The sequence below is a fragment of the Borostomias antarcticus genome, assembly GCF_949987555.1.
Source record: "Borostomias antarcticus genome assembly, chromosome: 22".
Lineage (NCBI taxonomy): Eukaryota > Metazoa > Chordata > Actinopteri > Stomiiformes > Stomiidae > Borostomias > Borostomias antarcticus.
Window position 1 is genome coordinate 15,298,158 of NC_140255.1, and position 20,844 is coordinate 15,319,001.

At 46.2% G+C, this 20,844-nt stretch overlaps 1 protein-coding gene across 2 annotated transcripts; it reads left to right on the forward strand.

The window, feature by feature from the left end:
- Window positions 1-799: 799 nt before the first annotated feature.
- On the forward strand, window positions 800-20,844 carry exoc7 (exocyst complex component 7). Of its 2 annotated transcripts, XM_084456372.1 has the most exons (19): window positions 800-938; window positions 1,101-1,166; window positions 1,286-1,470; window positions 1,654-1,759; window positions 1,897-2,119; window positions 3,111-3,278; window positions 5,134-5,226; window positions 6,984-7,129; window positions 13,309-13,461; window positions 15,721-15,819; window positions 16,041-16,103; window positions 16,287-16,353; window positions 18,250-18,315; window positions 18,408-18,528; window positions 18,613-18,708; window positions 18,825-18,888; window positions 19,662-19,703; window positions 19,836-19,969; window positions 20,612-20,844. In XM_084456372.1, the coding sequence occupies exons 1-19, from the start codon at window positions 879-881 to the stop codon at window positions 20,712-20,714; spliced, it is 2,055 nt and encodes a 684-aa protein (XP_084312498.1). In that variant the 5' UTR covers window positions 800-878; the 3' UTR covers window positions 20,715-20,844. The 2 variants fall into 2 exon arrangements, with proteins under 2 accessions (XP_084312498.1, XP_084312499.1); XM_084456373.1 differs by lacking the exon at window positions 5,134-5,226.

The following is a 20,844-nucleotide window of genomic DNA, read 5'->3' on the forward strand; positions in this document are numbered from 1 at the left end:
TGTTGTTCTACGTGTTTTTATATTGGGGTTCTTGGGAGGAAACCCTTGTGAACACAGGAAGAACATGCAACTCCGCACAGAAAGGCCTGGAAGGTAGCCCACCTGAGTACCTGACCACCCTGGGGAGAACAGGTCCAGTGCGGACATCCAGGCCTGTAGTGGACGGTAAACCCAAGTAGACTCAGTTTACCCACGCCAGGCCAGGAGTTTACACAACTATTTTCTGATCAACTGTGTTAATCAATGAGGGAAAACAAGGTGGGTAAACAGCACTCGACAGAGTTAACCCAGATCTGTATTTACCACCACACCCTTGCTGACATCGTCCCATTCATGGTGTAGTAATGGCGTACCACATATCGTCTAACACAGATCCTCATAACACTCAGTAGTGCTGCATGATATTACCTAATACAGAGGAGCAAACTTTAGTTAGACTTATGGTCCGTGCCATTATACAAGGGTAGACAGTGACACCTTGTGGTAAGTTTTGACTCGAATGTATTCTCTAAAATTACAGATTCAAGATTACTTTATATCCATCCATATATATATATATATATATATATATATATATATATATGTGTGTGCAATATATAAGTTAAATACGTTTTAATTATAATTATATAGTTATCTGTGTGCAGTAGAATGCACATTATTCTGAATGAGGAAACAAGCACAAGCTTTCTGCCACAACAAAGATGGCTTCTGTGGATGACCCAAACGTCTCGTGAAGCCGGATGAGGAAGCTGTTGTCAATCCATTGCCCCGCCCCAGCAGTGGATCGTTGTTTTTATTTTGTTGACTAGCGTTTAACGCAGCTATATTTTATATAATCGTTGTTTATTCTCCGCCAACAATTGCTACAAACACACAGGATGATCCCAACCGAGGATGCTTCCGCGAGGAAGAGGGAGATCGAGGAGAAACTCAAACAGGTCGGAAACGGGGAGGGAATTGCATCAACAATGGATAGCTAACGTTAGTATAGCTACTGGCTAACGTTAAGAGTTGCTAGCGTTCTAATAATATTCTACACGAATTGTCATCCAACACAATTCACTGTATGCCATATAATTCGTTCCCCCAATTTGTTATAGGAACAAGATACATTGTCATTCATCCGGGAGAACCTGGAGAAAAGTGATCAGCTGACTAAAGGAATGGTATGCAAATTGTCAAACGTCACACCATGAGTAATACACTTGACATGATACGACATGATTTCATATTTATTAAGTACACATGTTTACGACCAATTCAAACATTCAAACCGTCCTCCCAGGTCTCCATCCTCTCTTCCTTCGAGAGCCGCTTGATGCAGCTAGAGAACTCCATCATCCCCGTGCACAAGCAGACTGAGAACCTGCAGAGGCTCCAGGAGAACGTCGACAAGACCCTGTACTGCATGGATCACGTCATCAGCTACTACCACGTGGCCAAGGACACGGACAAGATCATCCGGGAGGGGTGAGAGCTCACTTTGTCTGAGGGGGGTGGGGTGGGCATCATGAGAGAGGCAGAAATCTAGGTTTTTGAAAAGTAGAGCCTATGTCATCTGTAGTCTATGACCTACTTCTATAATGACTCGCTGCTATTAGTATCAATGTAAAGCAGAGGGCCTACTCTAAACGGTACTTATCTCTGTCCCAGACCAACTGGAAGATTGGATGAGTACCTGGCCTGCATCGCTAAGATCCAAAAAGCGGTTGAATACTTCCAAGACAACAACCCAGATAGCCCGGAGCTCAACACTGTGGTACGGTCTCACACTACACACCTCCTGTCTCACTTACCTGGCATCCCTGTTAGGCTACGTCGTTCCGATTCAGCAGCATTACTGCTCCGCACGCGTTGTCTACTCTCCTCCCTCAAACCCCCCCCACACACACACAGAAACTGCGGTTCGAGAAGGGCAAGGAGCTGCTGGAGGCGGAGTTCCGTAGCCTGCTTACCCGCTACAGTAAGCCGGTGCCGCCCATCCTGATCCTGGACGCCATCACGGTGGACGAGGAGCTGGACGTGCAGGAGGACGTGACGCTGGAGCACCTGCCGGAGGCCGTGCTGCAGGATATCATCTGCATCTCCGCCTGGCTGGTGGAGTACGGACGCAACCAGGGTACGGACGTCCCCCCGTCCCCGGCTGCTGCTACCGCCGTTCGGACAGCTGGACCGGGCTGCCTCTCTGCCCTGTGGTCCGGGGGTTCCCCCCTCTGTAATGAAAGAGGGTGCGAGAGCTCGACTCAGTAAATAAAAACAGTCTCACCGGGTGCACGGTCTAGACAAAGTTCTGTTCAAGAAGCAAAGAACCACCGCTCACGGGTATGTCCGATTTTAGGATGAGGAAGGCCGTTCGGCTGAAACGTCTGTTGTCTGTCTGCCCGCGTGCTATGAGACTTTTTAAAATTAAATTATCCTAAAATTGGACTACCTGTGAGTACTGGCTCTTTGCTTCTTGAACAGCCCCTCTGTAGGCACACGTTCTCCCAGCATCCTCTACTGCCTGGTTGTGCTGTGTTAGCTGTGTCTTCAGAGTTGCCATTTTGATTCTTTTTTGTACGCTACAGTGTACAGTACCTTAATCGTGTAATTATAAATATTACTTACAATCTACATAGCAGCGCGGGCAGCACAGGATGGCAGTTGAGGTGCAGCGTTGACTTTCACCCAGATGAAGACAGTGTCAGTGAGGAGGTGAGGAAGATGAAGACAGTGTCAGTGAGGAGGTGAGGAAGATGAAACACAGAGCCGTCAGGATCAGGAAGAGAGGGACTGTCGACAAAGTCAAGGTCTCGTACAGTCAGGGTCTGCTCAGATCCTTCCTTGCATTCGTCTCCAAGAAGCCCCCTTCGTCAGGCATGTGAGTGTTAGGAGAAGGCCAGCGGCCCCTCTGGTTATGCTCCCTCAAACTGCTCAGGATCTCCCCCTGTGCAGATGAAAACAGGTCTGTGTGTGTGTGTGTGTGTGTGTGTGTGTGTGTGTGTGTGTGCGCGCGTGTGTGTGCGTGTGTGTGCGTGTGTGTGTGCGCGTGTGCGTGTGTGCGCTTGCGTGTGTGTGTGTGTGTGTGTGTTAGTAGTGCGCCTGTCTGAGCTCTCCTCTCCCCTTCGCAGACTTCATGAACGTGTACTTCCAGATCCGGTCCAACCAACTGGACCGCTCCATCAAAGGCCTGAAGGAGCACTTCCGCAAGAACAGCGCCTCCTCCGGCGTCCTGTACTCCCCGGCGGTGCAGACCAAGCGCAAGGACACGCCCACCAAAAAGGCGCCCAAGCGACCAGGTCAGTCAGTTTTTCCCCTGGGGACTGTTCAGTGGCTCACTCACCCCTCCGATCTCACCCGGATATGCAATCACAGTTATCACAGGCTCCTCGACCAACCGTGATTCGTCAAATCAGGGATAGCGCACAACCACTTGACCAAAGACTGTCTCTATGACTCTGGCCTGAACATTTACAATCAGTTGATTGGTTTTACATTTGGGGTCAAGTATCAACAGCAATCGCATGATCCACTCCTCACCAGTTCTCTTATCGTTTAGCCTCATCACCGGATGATTGTTCCGCTCTCACTCTCTTCTCTAAGAATCTTTGATTTGAACCTCTTCTCTATGACTAACTACTCTTGCTTTTCCTCTTCCTGTAATGTTTGTGTGATGATGATGATGATGGCAGTCTACATCCCAGGTAAAGAGAGGGCTTTAGTGTGCCCCTCTTCCCATCGCAACGGCTTGCTTCTGTTTATACTGGACGCCACATTTCACCGTGGAGAATGCCGCCGCGGTGACGGCATGACCTTCTGAACGTGTCTTCAGTCAGACATATCTGAGATGTGCATGGATGAGGATGGGTTGAATGGTTGTAGCTCTCCCATTTAGTTAGGCAAGTGGCTCTTTAGGTTAGGCTTGTAATCCTGCCACTTCCCCACACAGAGATGGGATACTGTTATAGACCGGTTCTAGCTGGGATTAAGCCTAGGGAGGAGATGGGATTAAGCCTAGGGAGGAGATGGGATTAAGCCTAGGGAGGAGATTGACTTAGTTTGCTGTCGCTTTGTGTGTTCCTGTCTCGTACAGAGTTGATGTGTGTACCGTGACTGCTCTGTGGCAATTGTTGAAGTACTTAGAATTCTCTTAGATTCTTGTGATAAATCGGCCACAAGTTTGATTTTTGTTATTAGTGAATACTAGGTAGCCTATCTTTATTGGGCTGGCCTTCTAGCTTCACATATTTCATGTCAGGGCATGGGGAAAAGGAAAATGCTGCATGAATGTAAAGTCATAATTATACACCATAATTATACACTTGATCACGGCATAGTTTCTTTTGTGCTTGTGCTACAAATTGCATCTCCGTAACAGCGATGGGGGACCTAGAGTATTAGGATGAATTCAAATACCTTACTGGATATTTATTTCCGTTTTTGCATTGTTAGGCGAAGCCTAGAGAAAACATAGGATGAGAATAGCAATCCACTTTTCTAGTTAGGTTTATTTCATTGTCTGCATCTGTCTCTTCTCACCCTCTTGATTGATGTTAATGCTTCACACGCATACTAACTCACAATGTTGTTCTGCTCTACTGTAACTCGACCTTTCTTTGGTATTCAGACGTTTGTATGAAACATTGCATAGACTAGACGAGCACTGGCCTAAACAATGTAACCATGTAATAATATTACATAAGTGAATGTCTGATAACAATGCTGAAAATGACTGTGATATTAATTCTGATGGCTGTTGTGTACTGTTGATAATTAATCTAACTTGTGTTTTCCTGTTTTAGCTTGTTTGGCAGCGCGTGTTTCGGCACACTGCCCCTAGTCTGTTGTTATTCCCTAGCTCTGCTGTTGCTCTGTCTGGTAGTAGTTGTTGTTGTTGTGTAGTTGTGGTGCCAAGCCATGGTCCCCATGCCCCCCCCCCAACCCCCCGCCCCCCCTCTCTCTGTCTCTCTCTCTCTCCCTACGCAGTACTGTGCTGGTTGGTGGTGGAGGGATGTGGGGTTGGTGTTTCATCACTCACTTCCTAGCTCTCCTCTCTTCTTCTTTTTCTTCTCCCGCCCCCTCCCCCTCTTCCTCCTTCTCTCTCTCTGGGCTGTGTGGACCCCGGGACTCTTGTGTGTGTCTCTGTGGGAGCAGGGACCATTCGCAAGGCTCAGAACCTTCTCAAACAGTACTCACAGCATGGGCTGGATGGGAAAAAGGGGGGCTCTAACCTCACTCCTCTGGAAGGTAACACTCCCTCGTCTTCTCTTCGGTGTCGCGCTCCCCCTGTACCTACCAGTGTACTGGTGTTACTCGTATTGTGCTACCCAGGTGAACTAGGGCTGTTGTTTTTTTTTTTGCTCTGAACAAGGAGTCTCACAGGAACCTTCCCAGAGTCCCAACAGCTGTTAGACGTTGCAAGTAATGAAAAATAAAGGTGTAATGCGTCACCATCCTATCATATCAGGAATTTAGCGATTCCTCTGCCTTGGCATTTGTCCAGGTCACTATTGGGGTTGTGGTATAAAAAAAAGAATTGATTTAATCCGAGACAAAAAAAATTACTGCAATGTGTCTAAAGCTGGAGGGACGTCTGGCTTTCAAACTCTGGTAAAGCTGGTTCCTGTGACAAACTCTTAGCACACCCAGACTAACACAAACGGCACACATACAAACCCCCATGGTCTCCCCAGCCATGCCCCCACTCCACACCCTCCCACCCCACTATGGGTGACTGCTGCTCCCCCCCCCCGGGCGCTTGGTGGTTGGCATAGGTTTCTCAGCAAGTCCCAGGTTTGACACTCGGCCTGGTCGCTGCCCTAGTCATGTGACCGTGCCATGAACCCCCTCCCCTCACCCATCAGGTCACGATCACGACCTGCGGGTCAAACACCTGTCAGACGCACTGACCGACAAGCACGGGGCGGCCGCAGGTAAGTGACAGGGAGAATACGGGGGATGAGGAACAACGTAGCCACACACACTCCACCAAACACGGTGTCAGCCGGCCCCATCTCAGAGGCTTGGTGCTATAATGGATCGTCCGGAGGGAGGAGGTGCGGGATCACAGCGGAATCATTTGGCCACCAGGAGGCGCGCGGGCGGGCAGCGAGAATTGAGCAATTCCCCTGCACGCCCGTGAGGCTCCAGGCCGGGGTATTGCGACATGCAGAGCGCGCCCACTCAGCGCCGTCCGAGTAGCTCCACCTCTGGGTGCAGTTTCGTAAATCAGCCTGACCCCTGTGTCCATGTCTGACCCAGTAGCTGCCTAGTGCTGTGATTGGTTGATGTGTAGTGGAGTTCTCTCCCCCCCTCCTTCCGGACCATCCATTCTAGCATCAACCGTCTCAGAGTCAGCACACATCCACCGACCACTATGACAGATAGCATTGTGTTAGTCTGTTATGTTTAGTGTTAGGCTTGGTGGATCTGTGCTGAAGTATGAACATTTGCTACAGTACATATACTGTACCTCCAGGGGTAGAGGTGAACATGGAATGGTACAGTCTTTCTGTCCAGCACCACAAAGTGGTTCGTCTGGCAAACGTATCCAATGTCAGCTATATACAGTATACTGTATGTATATATGTATATCTAATGATCCCTCCAACCTCCTATTGAAGTCCTAGTTTAACTCCTTTAACTTTAAATACTTGTGACTGTTGCTTATCATGTCATGTCTGTTAGTCATGTTCCCTGCAAACACGTGTCATGCATTTACGTTAGTCATTTAGTAGACGCTTTTATCCGAAGCGACTTAAAATAATTGCATTGAGAATTGGTAGTCAGTGTACTACTACTCATCAGAACTCACAAGTGCATCTCCTTTCTAAACAAGTGGCTAAGAGCATAATCTAGTGCTAAAGTGCAAGAGTAGGAAAATATAAATACAATAGGTGCTTAAGCATGCATTGTATGATTCTTATTACATGAACACTTATGTTAGATTAGATTCCTAATAAGAGCCACCTGTTCACTGACCCTACCATGCCCCCCCTCCCCAGGGAAGGATGATGTCCTGGACATCGAGATCGACTCCTACATCCACTGCATCAGTGCCTTCGTGAAGCTGGCCCAGAGCGAGTACGCCCTGCTGACTGAGATCATCCCGGAGCACCACCAGAAGAAGACCTTTGACTCCCTCATCCAGGTCAGAGGTCAACTGCGGGCCAATCAGGCGCCGACCTCACTTGTAAATCAGAGGCCGACGTCGCTTGTAAAGCCGCCTTTGACACTATGCAGGTTTGCAGTGCCAGATGTGGGTGCAGGGGTAACGTTTTGGCTTACCTGCCAATTGTCCGGAAGATGAAAAAATTTACCAGACAAATTTATTTTTTACAATCATGTAATCTTGTTTACAACAAGATTAAAATAAAAATAAAATTTTTTTTTTTTACTACTGCCATTTGCTCTTATTATCATTTAGCGTCATCCTGGTCTCAAGGTGAATAGTGATTCTCAATCAATATTATAGTTCTGTGTAGTAATAATAGTAGTAACATGAACTGTATGCAGAAATATTGCAAGAAGGATAATTTATTAAGGAGTTTGAGTAATAACAAGTAGGCTAACAACATATAGAGCAATAACAAGTAGCCTAACAACAAGTAATATGTCCAGACTAGCTTGTTCAGTCTTGTTCAGAGTCAGCAAAACCAACCCATTTAATCTCCACTGCACAAGTAGAGTAGTGGCCAGAGCATTAAACTCCCACCCGGGAGACCGGGGTTCAAGACCCGGTGGGGATGACTTTATGGGACTATACCCCAAACCTCCACATGTTCATCCTTTTAGTCCAACCTTTTTATCCCTTACCTAAATTCCACAAGTAGGGTAGTGTTCAGAGCATTGGACTCCCACGCAGGACATTCTCAGAGATTACCGTCTATGCTGAGCGAAACTCCTCTAGTCTATATGTAGCTAAACGCTGTTGTTAATGTTTTGGAACTGATGTGTCCAGTAGGGCTGGGACTTTTGCCCCAAAATCATATTCGAAGTTCGTTTATTTATTAATAATAATATTCGAATATATTCGAATTATTATTAATACTATTTTTACCATTAAATTCTTACAGAAAGACCTACCTAGGTATTAAAATAAAGTTGTGCACATTCTGTCCACTAGTGGGCGTTGTATCATAGGCAATATCGATAAGCAATGATGTTTTCAGAAGCAAATACAAGTCTTTGTCAACAACCGTTCTTTTAATTTATGTCAGACCCTGGCTTGAACAGTAGGTTTTCACTGTTTGACAAAAATAAATAAAAATAAGCCAGTCAGGCTAGGTACTGAAAGACAAATAAAAGATAAATAAAGGTAGTAGGATGTATATCCCATTAATCAAACATGTAGCATTAAGCTAACTATTGGCACCGGTGTGCTTATTGGTGTCATATTTAATAAGTTTGAGTAATTTCACGATCGAGCTAGCTAACCACCTTTAGCTCAATGGTCTCAGTTGCTGGTTAGCGATGAGAGGGGGAGTCCCAGCCGAGTTGATAACCCTCCGTTGCGGGTTGGGGGGATGCAACGGTCGGCTGGGATCCTGCCTCATAGTTAACCAGCAACTGGTCAGTGGACGGTACCGGGCAGCCTACGTTATGTCTGAATCAAAGGTTATCAAACAAGCTTGGGAACTAGCTGGCTAGGATCATTTAAGCATAACAATCCAACGGCTAACTCCCCCAAAATAACCCCTCCACTGCACAAGCACCAACCCCAATAATAATAATAATAAGCACAAGCTACCAAGTGCAACGTTAGCCTTGCTAACGGAGATAATGAATTTGGTTGCAGCTGGTGCTAGGCAAAGGAAGAATATTTTGTGGACTATTATCACATCCATTTCACAGTTGGGATTATACATAAAGGTGAGGATCGAGCCTGTTGGATGAGCAACTCAAATGCCTGCCTAGCTCAATATTGTTGTAAGTTTAACATGAATCGCATATGCGAGCCGGAGCCCGTCGCTTTCACTGGATGACTCGTGAAGCATGCTACATTTATCTCGCATACTAAACATGTTTTCGTGGAGTAGTACAGGTATGTACTAAATCGCATGTAGTAGGCGAGTTGCAGTATGTAATATAGTATGTAATATGGACATTCGGACACGGCCCAAGCTCCTTGGTAAGGGCTGGGTAAGGGCGATCAACCTCCTTGTTTACATTTTTACTTGCTTACCGATTGGCTATTTGGATCCTGCCGTCACAGTCATACAACGACTATTTTTTAGCAACTAGTTAGTAGTTACTAGTTAAGACTAAATTGCCGTGGTGCAACCGAAATTAGATACCAACTAATATGCGACTAACTAGTAGCAACTAAGAGTTTAGTCAGTGTTTAGGCAGTACTAAATGCTTGGTAGACAAACTGGTGCAACCCAGTCCAGGGGTATAGATTTCGATCTCCTCCAGTGTGGTTGTGGGCGTTGGCGAGGCCATTGTTCTGCTAACTAAGTGCTAACTAACGTCACCTCCTACAGGAGCCCAGGTGTCCAATAGCCTTGCTAATGAGCTCGCGATTGCAACTTCACCAGGCGTGAAAAACCCTCTGAATCTGAATCAAAAGCAACGTTTGCTAGCCAACACATTTACAAAACTTACAGGTTCGAATATTAAGGGCTGCCTAATATTCGTTCGAATACCAGTATTTCTGTCAATATTCGAATTATATTCGAATCCCGAAGTTCGGACTCCCAGCCCTAGTGTCCAGGCGACAAGACCTATCAGACATTACTTCATGTTATTTCAATTCACAGCTATTTCAGAGGCATGACTAGCTTCCGCCACGCACATAAGCCAGGCTCACCTAGCCTGGTTAAAATCACCGTCAGTGTAGCCGTTTCCCTCTACGGAAGACGGAATTCTAGTGTAAACCAGTGCCTCGTTTCCCAGAGGCATCGTTAAGGCATCGTAGCGCTACGTGCTTCTTAAGAACGTCGTTAGCTCCACCTCTAAGGTGGCGATGCGTTTCCCAGAACCTTCTCAAGCCAAGGTATACCTTGGCTACGAAGGCTCTGGGAAACAGCTCCACCCAAGGTACATCGTAAATCGCCCTTACGATGTACCTTCCGAAGATACATCGTTAGCCTACCTTGGAGCCGAAGCGCTGTTTCCCAGAGCCTTCTTAGCCAAGGTATACCACAGCCAAGGGATACGTTACGAAGGGCGGTCTGAACCCATCGTTAGTGTACCTTGGCGATGCGCTCCGTTCATCCCGTCATAATATTAGCTCGGTTCGAGCTAAATTACACTTTTAAAAAGGAGAGTTGCAATACAGCGCACATCTATCTATCCTACCTGCGCGATTCACATAGTGTACACAAAATACAATTAACTTGAATGATGAAAATAATGTCAGCCTACAGAACACATCATGGGAATGTTGTTTTTAAAACTTTTATTGAGCCAACCAACATATACGGACTATCCATAGCCTAATATAATCCACTTTGTGAACAACAACAACATTTTCTTATGTAAAGGGATAATTTGATGACATGACTTTTCTGTCTGTCTTTATATAGCCTATTGTCAGACAGATATCCTGACGAATTGATTAATCCAATGAGGCCATCTAGATGAATAGTCAAATATCCTCACACACGCTCCAGAATATTGAAGAAAGCCTTCCCAGAACAGTGGAGGCTGTTATAGCTGCACAGGGGGGACCAACTCCATATGATGCCTATTCATTTAGAATGGGATGTCATGAAAGTTGCTATAGGTGTAATGTGTAGGTGGCCCAATACTGTTGTCCTTATAGTGTACTTTGCTAACAGATTCACAGTATTTAGTGATCTTACAAATGCTGTTTGTTATATTGTGTGCCTTCTTCAAAACCTCTACTGTTGTAATGTGGCAAGAAACAACAAATATACAGGATGAAGGGAACTTGTTTAATATTGGTTGGGAAAAAACATGGGCAGGTTTGTTCTTCAGACTTTTGTCCTGTAACAGGCGGTCTTTTTCCGGGGTGGGGTTGTTAGACCCATGCCCAACCCCCAACCTGGAGGGCCAGTTGTTGCTTTTCGTCTGGCCTCTACCCTGAACCTGCCCGGCATGGTTGAACCTGCTGGGGGGTGACCCCCCTCCAATATAGCCTTCATGGTCATGGAGGCACACAAGCCTTCCCACCACGACAAGGTAGCAACACGTAGGAAGGATGAGTGGTGTGGTGAGTGTATGTAGTGTGTGTGCGCAGTGTACTGTGGTGGGTGGGCAGTGTGTGTTAAGTGTATGTAGTGTGTGTGGTGAGTGTGTGCAGTGTGTGTGGTAAGTGTATGTAGTGTGTGTGGTGAGTGTGTGCAGTGTGTCTCAGGCATCTGCATCATCTGCAAGGGAGGAAAATTCAATTAGTGACATTGAATGGAATGCATTCAGAATGTGAATAGACAGAGTATACAAAATACACACTTAGCCTACCTGGAGTTGGCAGAATGATGGGCACTGATATGGAGGGCCACACAAACTGCCTCTGCTAGGGCCTGCTGCCTGTTCTGCAGGTCCAGCCTCTCACGCTGCACACCCAGCCTCTGCCTCCCCACCTCCAGGAGCTCCTCGCTGCAGTCGCACCTCGCATCCGTGGTGTTCAGCTGCCTCTCACGGGGGGCGGGGGGGGGGGGGGGGGGAAGTCATGGGGTGTGTGGGGAGAGCGTGTCGACGGGGTGGAGCAGTTTGACTGCGCTGGGGTCTCCTCTCCAGAGGACTGGGAGGCTTGGGGTGATTCAGCTGAGGGCTGGGAGGCTTGGAGTGATTCAGCTGAGGGCTGGATGTTGGAGGGGCCCTCTCCAGACTCCAAATCAAGGCCACCAGTGATGCCTTGGGAGGCTGTGAGGCCGATGATCGATAGGGCCTTCTCCTCCTCCGGGGTGAGGGAAGGCACGGTGCTCTGCCTCTCGGCGCACTGCCGCCACCCGGCTTTTGGCCTGACTGGCGAAGTCCTGCCATTTCTTGCTGACGACTGTCCACTCCCTGGGTGGCCCAGGAGTGGAAGCAGCCATCCGCGCTGCAATGCTCGCCCATGCAGCCTTCTTCAATGGGCTATATGCACAACTCCAGTATGCTACTTCCTGAAATTAGACATGCTTCTTTATTTCCTATCTTACACTATTGGATGAAATGATTATTCAGGAATTCCTGAATACTCATTTCATCCAAAGTGTAGGTCAGGAAATAGAGAAGCATGTCTAATTTCAGGAAGTAGCCTACTGGAGTTGTGCATAGGCCCTACTGGTAGCCGCCAAACAGGACGGCCTTCGGTTGCTCCACCTCGTCCAGCATGATCACTAGTTATTCTTTGGTGAACGCTATCACACGCTTCCTCTTCATATCTGCCATGTCGCTCAATATGTGCAGTTACCCTTGTTTTTTTTATAGGCCACATGCGCCAACACCGGTGCCAGATAGATTAAATTAGTCATCGTATCCGCGTGGATTCTAACATGGGAATGCTACTGACACAGGTGCTATTCATATGAGCATTAAACCTTAGTTTGTGTGATGATTAAATTGGTGTTCATTTTGCGATCATCACTGCCTATTCATGTATTTTTTCATGCGCTTTCAAGACATCCCAGACGAGGCTTATATGACCCGATCCGATCCATGTTATTGCTGGTATATTAACTTTGATGCAATAGTAGGCTATGCATTGTGACTATCACGCGGGCTCGCATTGACTCTTAGATATATTCGCAGATTAGCTTCGGGAGCAGGACTTCATTTCTGGTAATATTAGGCTGCAATGACAATGATTTACACAACACGTATTATATTGTCACGTAATTTCAGTGACTTTACGAATGGCCATCGATGTGTGCGGCATCGATTAATTCTTTTTTCAGCACCGCGCCCAGGGACAGCTCCTCTAACGATGTATCTTGGGATGGACCTAACGATGTATCTTCACGCGCACGCTAAGGGATAGTCTGGGAAACACTCGTAGGAAACTCTGTCATTTCGCCAAGGTATACCTTGGGAAGCGTGGTAGTGCGGAGAAATTCGGCAAATCTGGGAAACGCGGCCCAGATCAGTTATCTTGGGTGGTTCAGGAGGTAGAGCGGGTCGTCCTGTGACCGTAGGGTCGGCGGTCGAATCCCAGCTCCTACTGTCCCACATGTCGAAGTGTCCTTGGGCAAGACACTGAACCCCAAATTGCTCCCAATGAGCAGGCTAGCATCTTGCATGGCAGCTGCCGCCACTGGTGTGTGCATGTGTGTGTGAATGGGTGAATAAGAGGCCCTCATTGTCATGCGCTTTGGATAAAAGTGCTATATAAGTGCAGTCAGAACATTTACCATTTATCTTGTCCGCGTCGACCCATAGGAGGCGCTGGACAACCTGATGCTGGAGGGCGACAACATCGTATCGGCAGCTCGCAGGGCGATCATGCGCCATGACTACTCGGCTGTCCTCACCATCTTCCCCATCCTCAGGCACCTGAAGCAGACCAAGCCCGACTTCGACACCACGCTCCAGGTACCGCCCCGGCCTCGCCTTAAACCGCTAAGCCACACGCTCACGTACAGAGGTAGATTTCTATGAAGAAATACACACTGAGTTTGTATTCGTAGGTGTAATCCGCAAACGTGTTTTTTTGCCATCCAAATGCAGAAACCACAACTTCTTCCTGCAAGCCATTCAGCACCTGAATGACTCAATCTAGAACATCTAGTGTACATAGAATATCTAGTGTACATAACATAACCACATGCAAATGTCAATATACCTCACTTCTCCGGGACTATTTATTATCAATCAATCAATCAATCAATCAATCAATCAATCAATCAATCAATCAATCAATCAAAGCTTTATTTGTATAGCGCATTTCATAACCAGAGGCAACACAATGCCGGACTGGAAAAGGTCAAGGGTAGAACTTGTAGCTAGGAAATCATTAATTTGTTTGAAAACAATCTTTTCCAGAATTTTACTCAAAAAGGGGAGTTTGGAGATTGGTCTAAAATTGCTAAGAACTGAAGTGTCTAAGTTGTTTTTCTTCAGCACGGGTCTCACCAAAGCAGTTTTAAGTATTGGTGGGAAGACACCTGTAGATAGGGAGAAATTAACAATGGCTAAAATGTCATAGGATACAGAGTCAAAAATAGTTTTGAAAAAATCAGTGGGGATGGGATCCAGCAGGCATGTGGAGGATTTGAGTTTGGATACTACTTTTCTCAACATTTCTGTGTCCACCAGTGTAAACAAGCTCATATATCCATTACATGGAGGAAGGGGATCTGTGAACGGAATGCATGGCCTTACCTGGGTGATATTCCTTCTAATATTCATAATCTTATCTCTGAAGTAAGCTGCAAATTCCTCACATTTGGAGGTAGAAAGCAGGTTATCTGGTGTTTTTACGGCAGGGTTTATTAGGCTATCAATTGTTGAGAAGAGCACTCTTGAATTATTTCGGTTGATAGATATCAATTTTGAGAAGTGGTCTTTCCTTGCATTTCTTATTGCTTTATTAAAGGCAGAGAGATGTTCTTTGAGAATATCATGGTGGACCTGTAGCTTGATTTTTCGCCATATACGCTCAAATCTTCTACAGGTTCTCTTTAGTTGATTTGTTTCCTCATTTTGCCATGGAGCTTTATGATTGGCTGTGACTATAGCTATAGCATGTACATAACACCCCCCCCAGGGTTATTTATTTATTCATATCCATATATAGCATGTACATAATCCATCCAGACCGATATCTATCTTCTTACCCTTATTTTATACTGTATAGAAATTGTACTTATTAGGGCTGGGATGATATGCTTTTCTGCCGATTCGATTTTTAAAGATTTTTTGGGTGCCGATTCGATTTAAATTGCGATTCTTAATCTTACAGTATTGCGATTTGATATTGCCGATTATTGCAATTTTTTGTTTGCTTTTTTAACACCAGACGACTTGAAGTTGGATTGTGGAGGTCTTAACTCAGGCGTATTTTCTTCTCACATTGTCCGCCATTCTTCTCTTTCACCTTCACCTTCACCAAAGACATTTCGCCCTCTGCTGGAGAAAAGCGGTAACCTTTTTCCACCTCAGCTTATAAACATGGACTGAAATGAAAAAAATCTATTTAAAAATCATAAAACAAAAAATCGCGATTCTGATGAGATTCAATTTTTTTCCCCACCCCTAGTACTTATTGTGCAATTTGTACATTTGTAACTTGTAAATTTGTTATTTGTAAATTGAGTATTGAGTCTGTTATTGAGCATAATCTTCGGCAGCAACATTGCACTGTGACTGTACATGTACGTTACATGTGACAAATAAAGAAATCTTGAATCTTGTGTAACATTATCAGATATGTCTCCAGGTCCTGCTGTTTGTCATACTGAATATTATCACTCCCTCTGGTGTGATATTGATTCAATAATAATGTGCGATTAACGATAGAAGAGTGAGATGTTTCTCTCAAAATTTCTGTGTGCTAATCCAAGCGGAGCAAGTGTGTCCTTAGATCGCAAACGTACATTTGCCAGTTCGTAAGCTAAGCTTTTGATTTGAAAAATGTGCACATTGGAAACATCTGAAAATGTTATACAAGCTGAAGTCTGCGTGTGGATTGCAAAAGCACATTTGTGGATTACACCTACGAACACAAAGTCGGAAATGTTTGCGTGTGTGTTTTTGATAGAAATCTACCTCCGTACTCGCGCTCTCTGGGAAGTGTCGGGCCGTGCTTCCTGCTGAGTGTGTTGTGTGTGTGTGTCCCGTTCGGGTTCACAGGGAACGGCCGCCAGCACCAAGAACAAGCTGCCCACTCTCATCACCTCCATGGAGAGCATCGGTGCCAAGGCTCTGGAGGAGTTTGCAGACAGCATCAAAGTACGGAGCCCCCCTTCTCCATCCGTCCTCATCTCCGTCCCACCATACACAGCTTGGAAATGACTGTTACTCAATATCTTGCTCTCTCTCTCTCTCTTTCCTTCTGTCCATCTTTGTGTCTCTCTCTCTTTGTTCTCTCTCTGTCCATCTGTGTCTCTCTCTCTCTCTGTCCATCCATGTCTGTCTCTCTCTCTCTGTCCATCTTTGTCTCTCCTCCACAGAATGATCCCGATAAGGAATACAACATGCCCAAGGATGGAACTGTCCATGAGCTTACCAGCAATGTAAGCATCCCAACCTTGCATAACATAATGCTCTGGTCACATGAACCGTGTGTATGTTTTTAGTCTCAGGACTAATGCCGTTCCCACTCGGTGCCCCTCGCCCCTCGCCCCTCCCTCCCTCCCTCTCTCTCCCTCCCCCTCTCTCTCCCTCCCCCCCCCCCTCTCCCTCCCTCCCTCCCCCAGGCCATCCTCTTCCTGCAGCAGCTACTGGACTTCCAGGAGACGGCCGGAGCCATGCTGGCCTCGCAAGGTAGGACAGGTCCATCAGCAGTTCTAGGGGGGAGCCAGGGGGGTGGCAAGTGCCCTTGTAATATTAAGCCTGGACATCCCTGTGGCCCCGCTAACTGTGGCAGATATTTAAACTTCGCCCACACTTGACAGCTCATTTCGGTCAATGCAGGCAAAATGCATTGCAGAGACTAGTTATATATAAGGCATAAATGGGTCTTTTTTTCTCCAAAAATATGAATTATGAGCTCATACAACTATGGGATCCTTTGTGTCAAACATAATGCCTGCTCATAAAAGCAGTCAAGCATCCAGCACCAACTGGTACATAGAAGATTCACCAGAATCTAGGACATTAAGTGTTTGATGCTCAAAATTTAATGGGGGCAGGGGTCCCCATATGTGCGCCCCCCCCATCCCAGAAAATAATTCCAACCTTTGATTCCCCTAAAATCACTGCCCCAGCCTGCCCCCCCCCCTTCCATTTGAGATTTTCTAGTCCAGCCCAGGCAGTGTTTGCTCTCCCTTAAAGCTGGGTTCACATACAGTACAAGAGCCACAACGGATGATAGTTTTCTCTACATATAAATTGAATTTTCACACCGGTTTTAGAACTCCGATGCTCCAGATGGCCTGTAAGGAAACGATGAATTGTACAATTCAAAAACAGCCGTCTGGGTGTCGCGCAGGAGCTAGTCCCAGGTGTGTGTGGTGTTGAAGGATCTACGGTCCATGTGCGCTGTCTTGTTTGAGAGCGGTAGACCATCCCATCTCTTTGACAGAGGGAGGTGACCCCTTACCCACCCACTTCCTGTGTGTGTTCTAGACCCTCCCATCAGCATCTTCCGCCAGACTTCCTGTCCCTGTCTCTGTCACTTCCTATAATGTGCTGACTCTCCACTCTCCTCTACTTCACCTCTTTTCTTTGCCACCAGCGCTACCCTTCTCTCTCCAGAGGGAGCCCCCTTGGCGCTGTCCAGTAGATGGAAACAAGCCTGTTCCCTAATGATTAGGGCCTGATCCATTACTCTTTCAGAGAATTAAAAAAATACTCAGCTTTGCATTTTGAATGTATTTGTCTTCAGATTACTTTTGGGGCATACATTGACAGTGTTTGTGGCCATTATGATACAAATCTGTTTTTTCCCCCAAAGACCTATTAATGAAAATAATGTTCCCCGGCATGCCAGCCCAAGGCTTTGGAGGTGGTTCCCCTCACGATTTCACTACCGCTTACTGCCTGGCTTCCCTCCTCGCCCCCATGCCTGGACTCCATGCTGCACAGACCCCCCTAAACCCTCCCCCCCTCACCGTCTGGCTGTCGACTGTCGCTACACTGCTTACTCTGCACTAACAAACCTTTTCTAACATTTTGCACTTTGCTTCTCTTCTCTCTTTCTCTTCTCTCTCTCTTGCCTTGCGTCTGCCCCATAGTACTGGGGGATACTTACAATATACCTTTAGACCCCCGAGGTAAGCCAAGCCAAGACTAACCAGGTCTCAGAGTTGCAGGGTTGTGATTACTTGGCCTCTAAATATGTTATTGTTCCTCAGTCTGTAGTAACAACATCCGGTGAATGCCTGCCCGACTACAGAAAATCCATTGATTTTAATAAGATACTCACGTCTCTGTGACCTACAGTGTATATGTGGAGCACTGGAGTGCATGTTATGGAAATTACTTGCTACCATGGAAACACAGGAGAGCTACTAGTGTTATTAAAGTCCTGCATGTTATCAGATTAGATATTTGATTTAGATTCGGGCAGAGTGTATTTATTCCCCTTTTGGGATCCAGTGAGACTAGATGGTAAAGATGATAAATTGAAGGTTGCTAAAGTCGTACACTAGGTTCTGTAACCAAAGGTTACAGGACATTTGTTACCTTTTGTTAACAGGATGCTTTTTCAATTCGCAGAGACCAGTTCTTCCGCCAGCAGCTACAGCTCAGAGTTCAGCAGGAGACTCCTCAGCACGTATATATGTAAGAGTCTGACCGTTTTATCTTTTGAAAAAAATCGTTGGCTTTGTTTCTCCAGTATATTCTTATTAAAAACATTATTCTATTTTTTTCAGGTAAAGTGTTGGGGAACTTGCAGCTGAATCTCCTCAGTAAATCCAAAGTGTATGAGGACTCTGCTCTGAGCGCCATCTTCCTCCACAACAACTACAACTACATCCTCAAGTCTCTGGAGAAGTAGGCATGACGTTCACCCTCTGAACACACTCACCTAGATGACACACTCACCTTGCTTTACATTTGATTGTGCGTGTGTTTCAGGTCTGAGCTGATCCAGTTGGTGACAGTGACCCAGAAGAAGGCGGAGAGCTCCTACAGAGAGCTGATCGAACAGCAGATCCAGACTTACCAGCGCAGGTGAGTGCAGATGAATGGATCTCCTGAAAGCTACACCTGCCTTCAGATAGTGTCTGTGACCCCGGTCTCCAGTGCCTGTACCCTGATGATGTGTTTATCATGGTCTGTTTTTCTAGCTGGTGGAAGGTCACCGAGCACCTGACCGACCGGAACATGCCCGCCTTCCAGCCTGGAACCAAGGTGAGCCTGCCTACAGCACATGGCATAGCGGTGTCTTCTAATACAGCAGTTCCCTACCACCGGGCCACTGCCAGGCCACGACCCATTCAAAAAGGATAAATTGTGTGCTCGCAAACTCTGCGAAGCGTGAATCATGCCCACAGCAATGGGACTTAAGAGTTTTAATAATAGCCTCTCATCATTTCACCATTTCACAGCACAAACGCCCACTTATTTAGCTGTGGGGCTTACAGTAATGTAATCATTATACCAAAATGACACCAAAAAGCATTAAACCACTGGCCAGCATACAATTAATTCCCCCATCTAAAAGTCTCCTCACCACTCCGTAGCCTACTCTTCCTCAACTCCCTCCCTCCCCGACGCCAAGTTCTCTGTGTCATATTCTTCTTCTCGTTCCTAGCAATCTTTTTCTTTTAATACATTCATGCTGGCAATGCTTTTGATACCTGTGTTGTCTGCCAAAATGACTTGGCCTGACTTAGAGTTCCCAACTGATTAGAAGAAACGAAATAAATGTGACTTGTCTTTTTGACATTTTACCACAATGTAGCCTGCATTACTCAAAACTCCCACGCTTGCACAAAACTCCCATTCCACTCCCCCAGCTCCACGAAAAACTCCCCCCCAGTCCACGAAAATATTGTCAATATTAAACCGGTCCGTAGTGCAAAAAAGTTTGGGGACAGCTGTTCTAATAAGTGTAGGTAATGTGTATTTTATGTGTATTGCCTTGTGAAATCGGTTGTGATCTCCTTGTTCCTTCCCACTAGCTGAAAGACAAGGAGCGCCAGGTGATCAAAGACAAGTTCAAGGTAAGGTCAAGGTTCAAGGTTGGTTTCTCCTAGCCTAGCACAAAAGCCAATGGTGGACAGGACATACTCTAGTCTATATGAGTCTAATGGACAGTGTTGACCTGTTTCTCTCTCCTCTGCGGCGCCTGGCAGGGCTTCAACGACGGTCTGGAGGACCTGTGTAAGATCCAGAAGGTGTGGGCGATCCCCGACAAGGAACAGCGAGACGCCATACGCCAGGCCCAGAGGAGGGTGGTGTCTGAGGCCTACAGGAACTTCCTCCAAAGGTGAGAGTCTCCATGATAACACCCACACACGTATACACACACATACGCACGCACGCACGCACACACAATCATCTCAGTTGGTGCCATGTATGACTATTAATTAAAAACAATGTTTTATGTTAAGAGTCAGGGTTTGTCAAGAGCCTCAAAAGACAGGAAATTCAAATGACCACCAGAAAATCTACCGGTGTACTACTAACAGTGTTTGTCCATCACACAGCTTTGACACCAAACATGACTAGCAGAATTTCTCAGAATGAGAAAAATTACTTCAGTGCTTTGAATCTTTGTACAGTTTTTTAGAATGCTGTTGACTAACATTAAAACTACACCTAGAAAAAGGCACTAGATATTTGCCACAGTTAATCCTTTGATATCATCATAGCAGTCCAGGTTGTAGAATTGACGCTAACCAAAATGCTAATTTTAGGGTGTGTAACATGAACACTAGCTACAGATTTGTATAACAATGTATTGTAGTATGTGGGGGGATATTGACACCGTGAGTTGACTTGCCAAGGAACGTCAAGATCGGTGTTGAAACAGCGGAGATATAGGCTGGATTTAAGGGTTTTCCAACCAAACCCTGCCGCCCCTCCTTAAAGTTGTTCTTTCTCTCTGTCTTTGTTCATTCCCTCACAGATACAGCAACATCTCGTTCACCAAGAACCCTGAGAAGTACCACAAGTATCGCCCAGAGCAGGTGGAGGACATGATCGAGAGGCTGTTTGACACTTCAGCTTGAGACCACACCCTCTGGCGCCACAACCAACCCCTAACGCTCATCTCCACGTCCTGGGCCTCCTGGCTCCTCCCCCGAGACTCTCACTGCTCTCCTGTATAAAGATAAATGTATTTATATATAATTGACCTGT

Coding starts and splice junctions, on each gene's coding strand:
- exoc7 (XM_084456372.1), top strand. CDS start 879: ATGATCCCAACCGAGGATGCTTCCGCGAGGAAGAGGGAGATCGAGGAG. Junction 1,167..1,285: donor ATCAGCTGACTAAAGGAATG/GTATGCAAATTG, acceptor CCGTCCTCCCAG/GTCTCCATCCTCTCTTCCTT. Junction 1,760..1,896: donor GCCCGGAGCTCAACACTGTG/GTACGGTCTCAC, acceptor ACACACACACAG/AAACTGCGGTTCGAGAAGGG.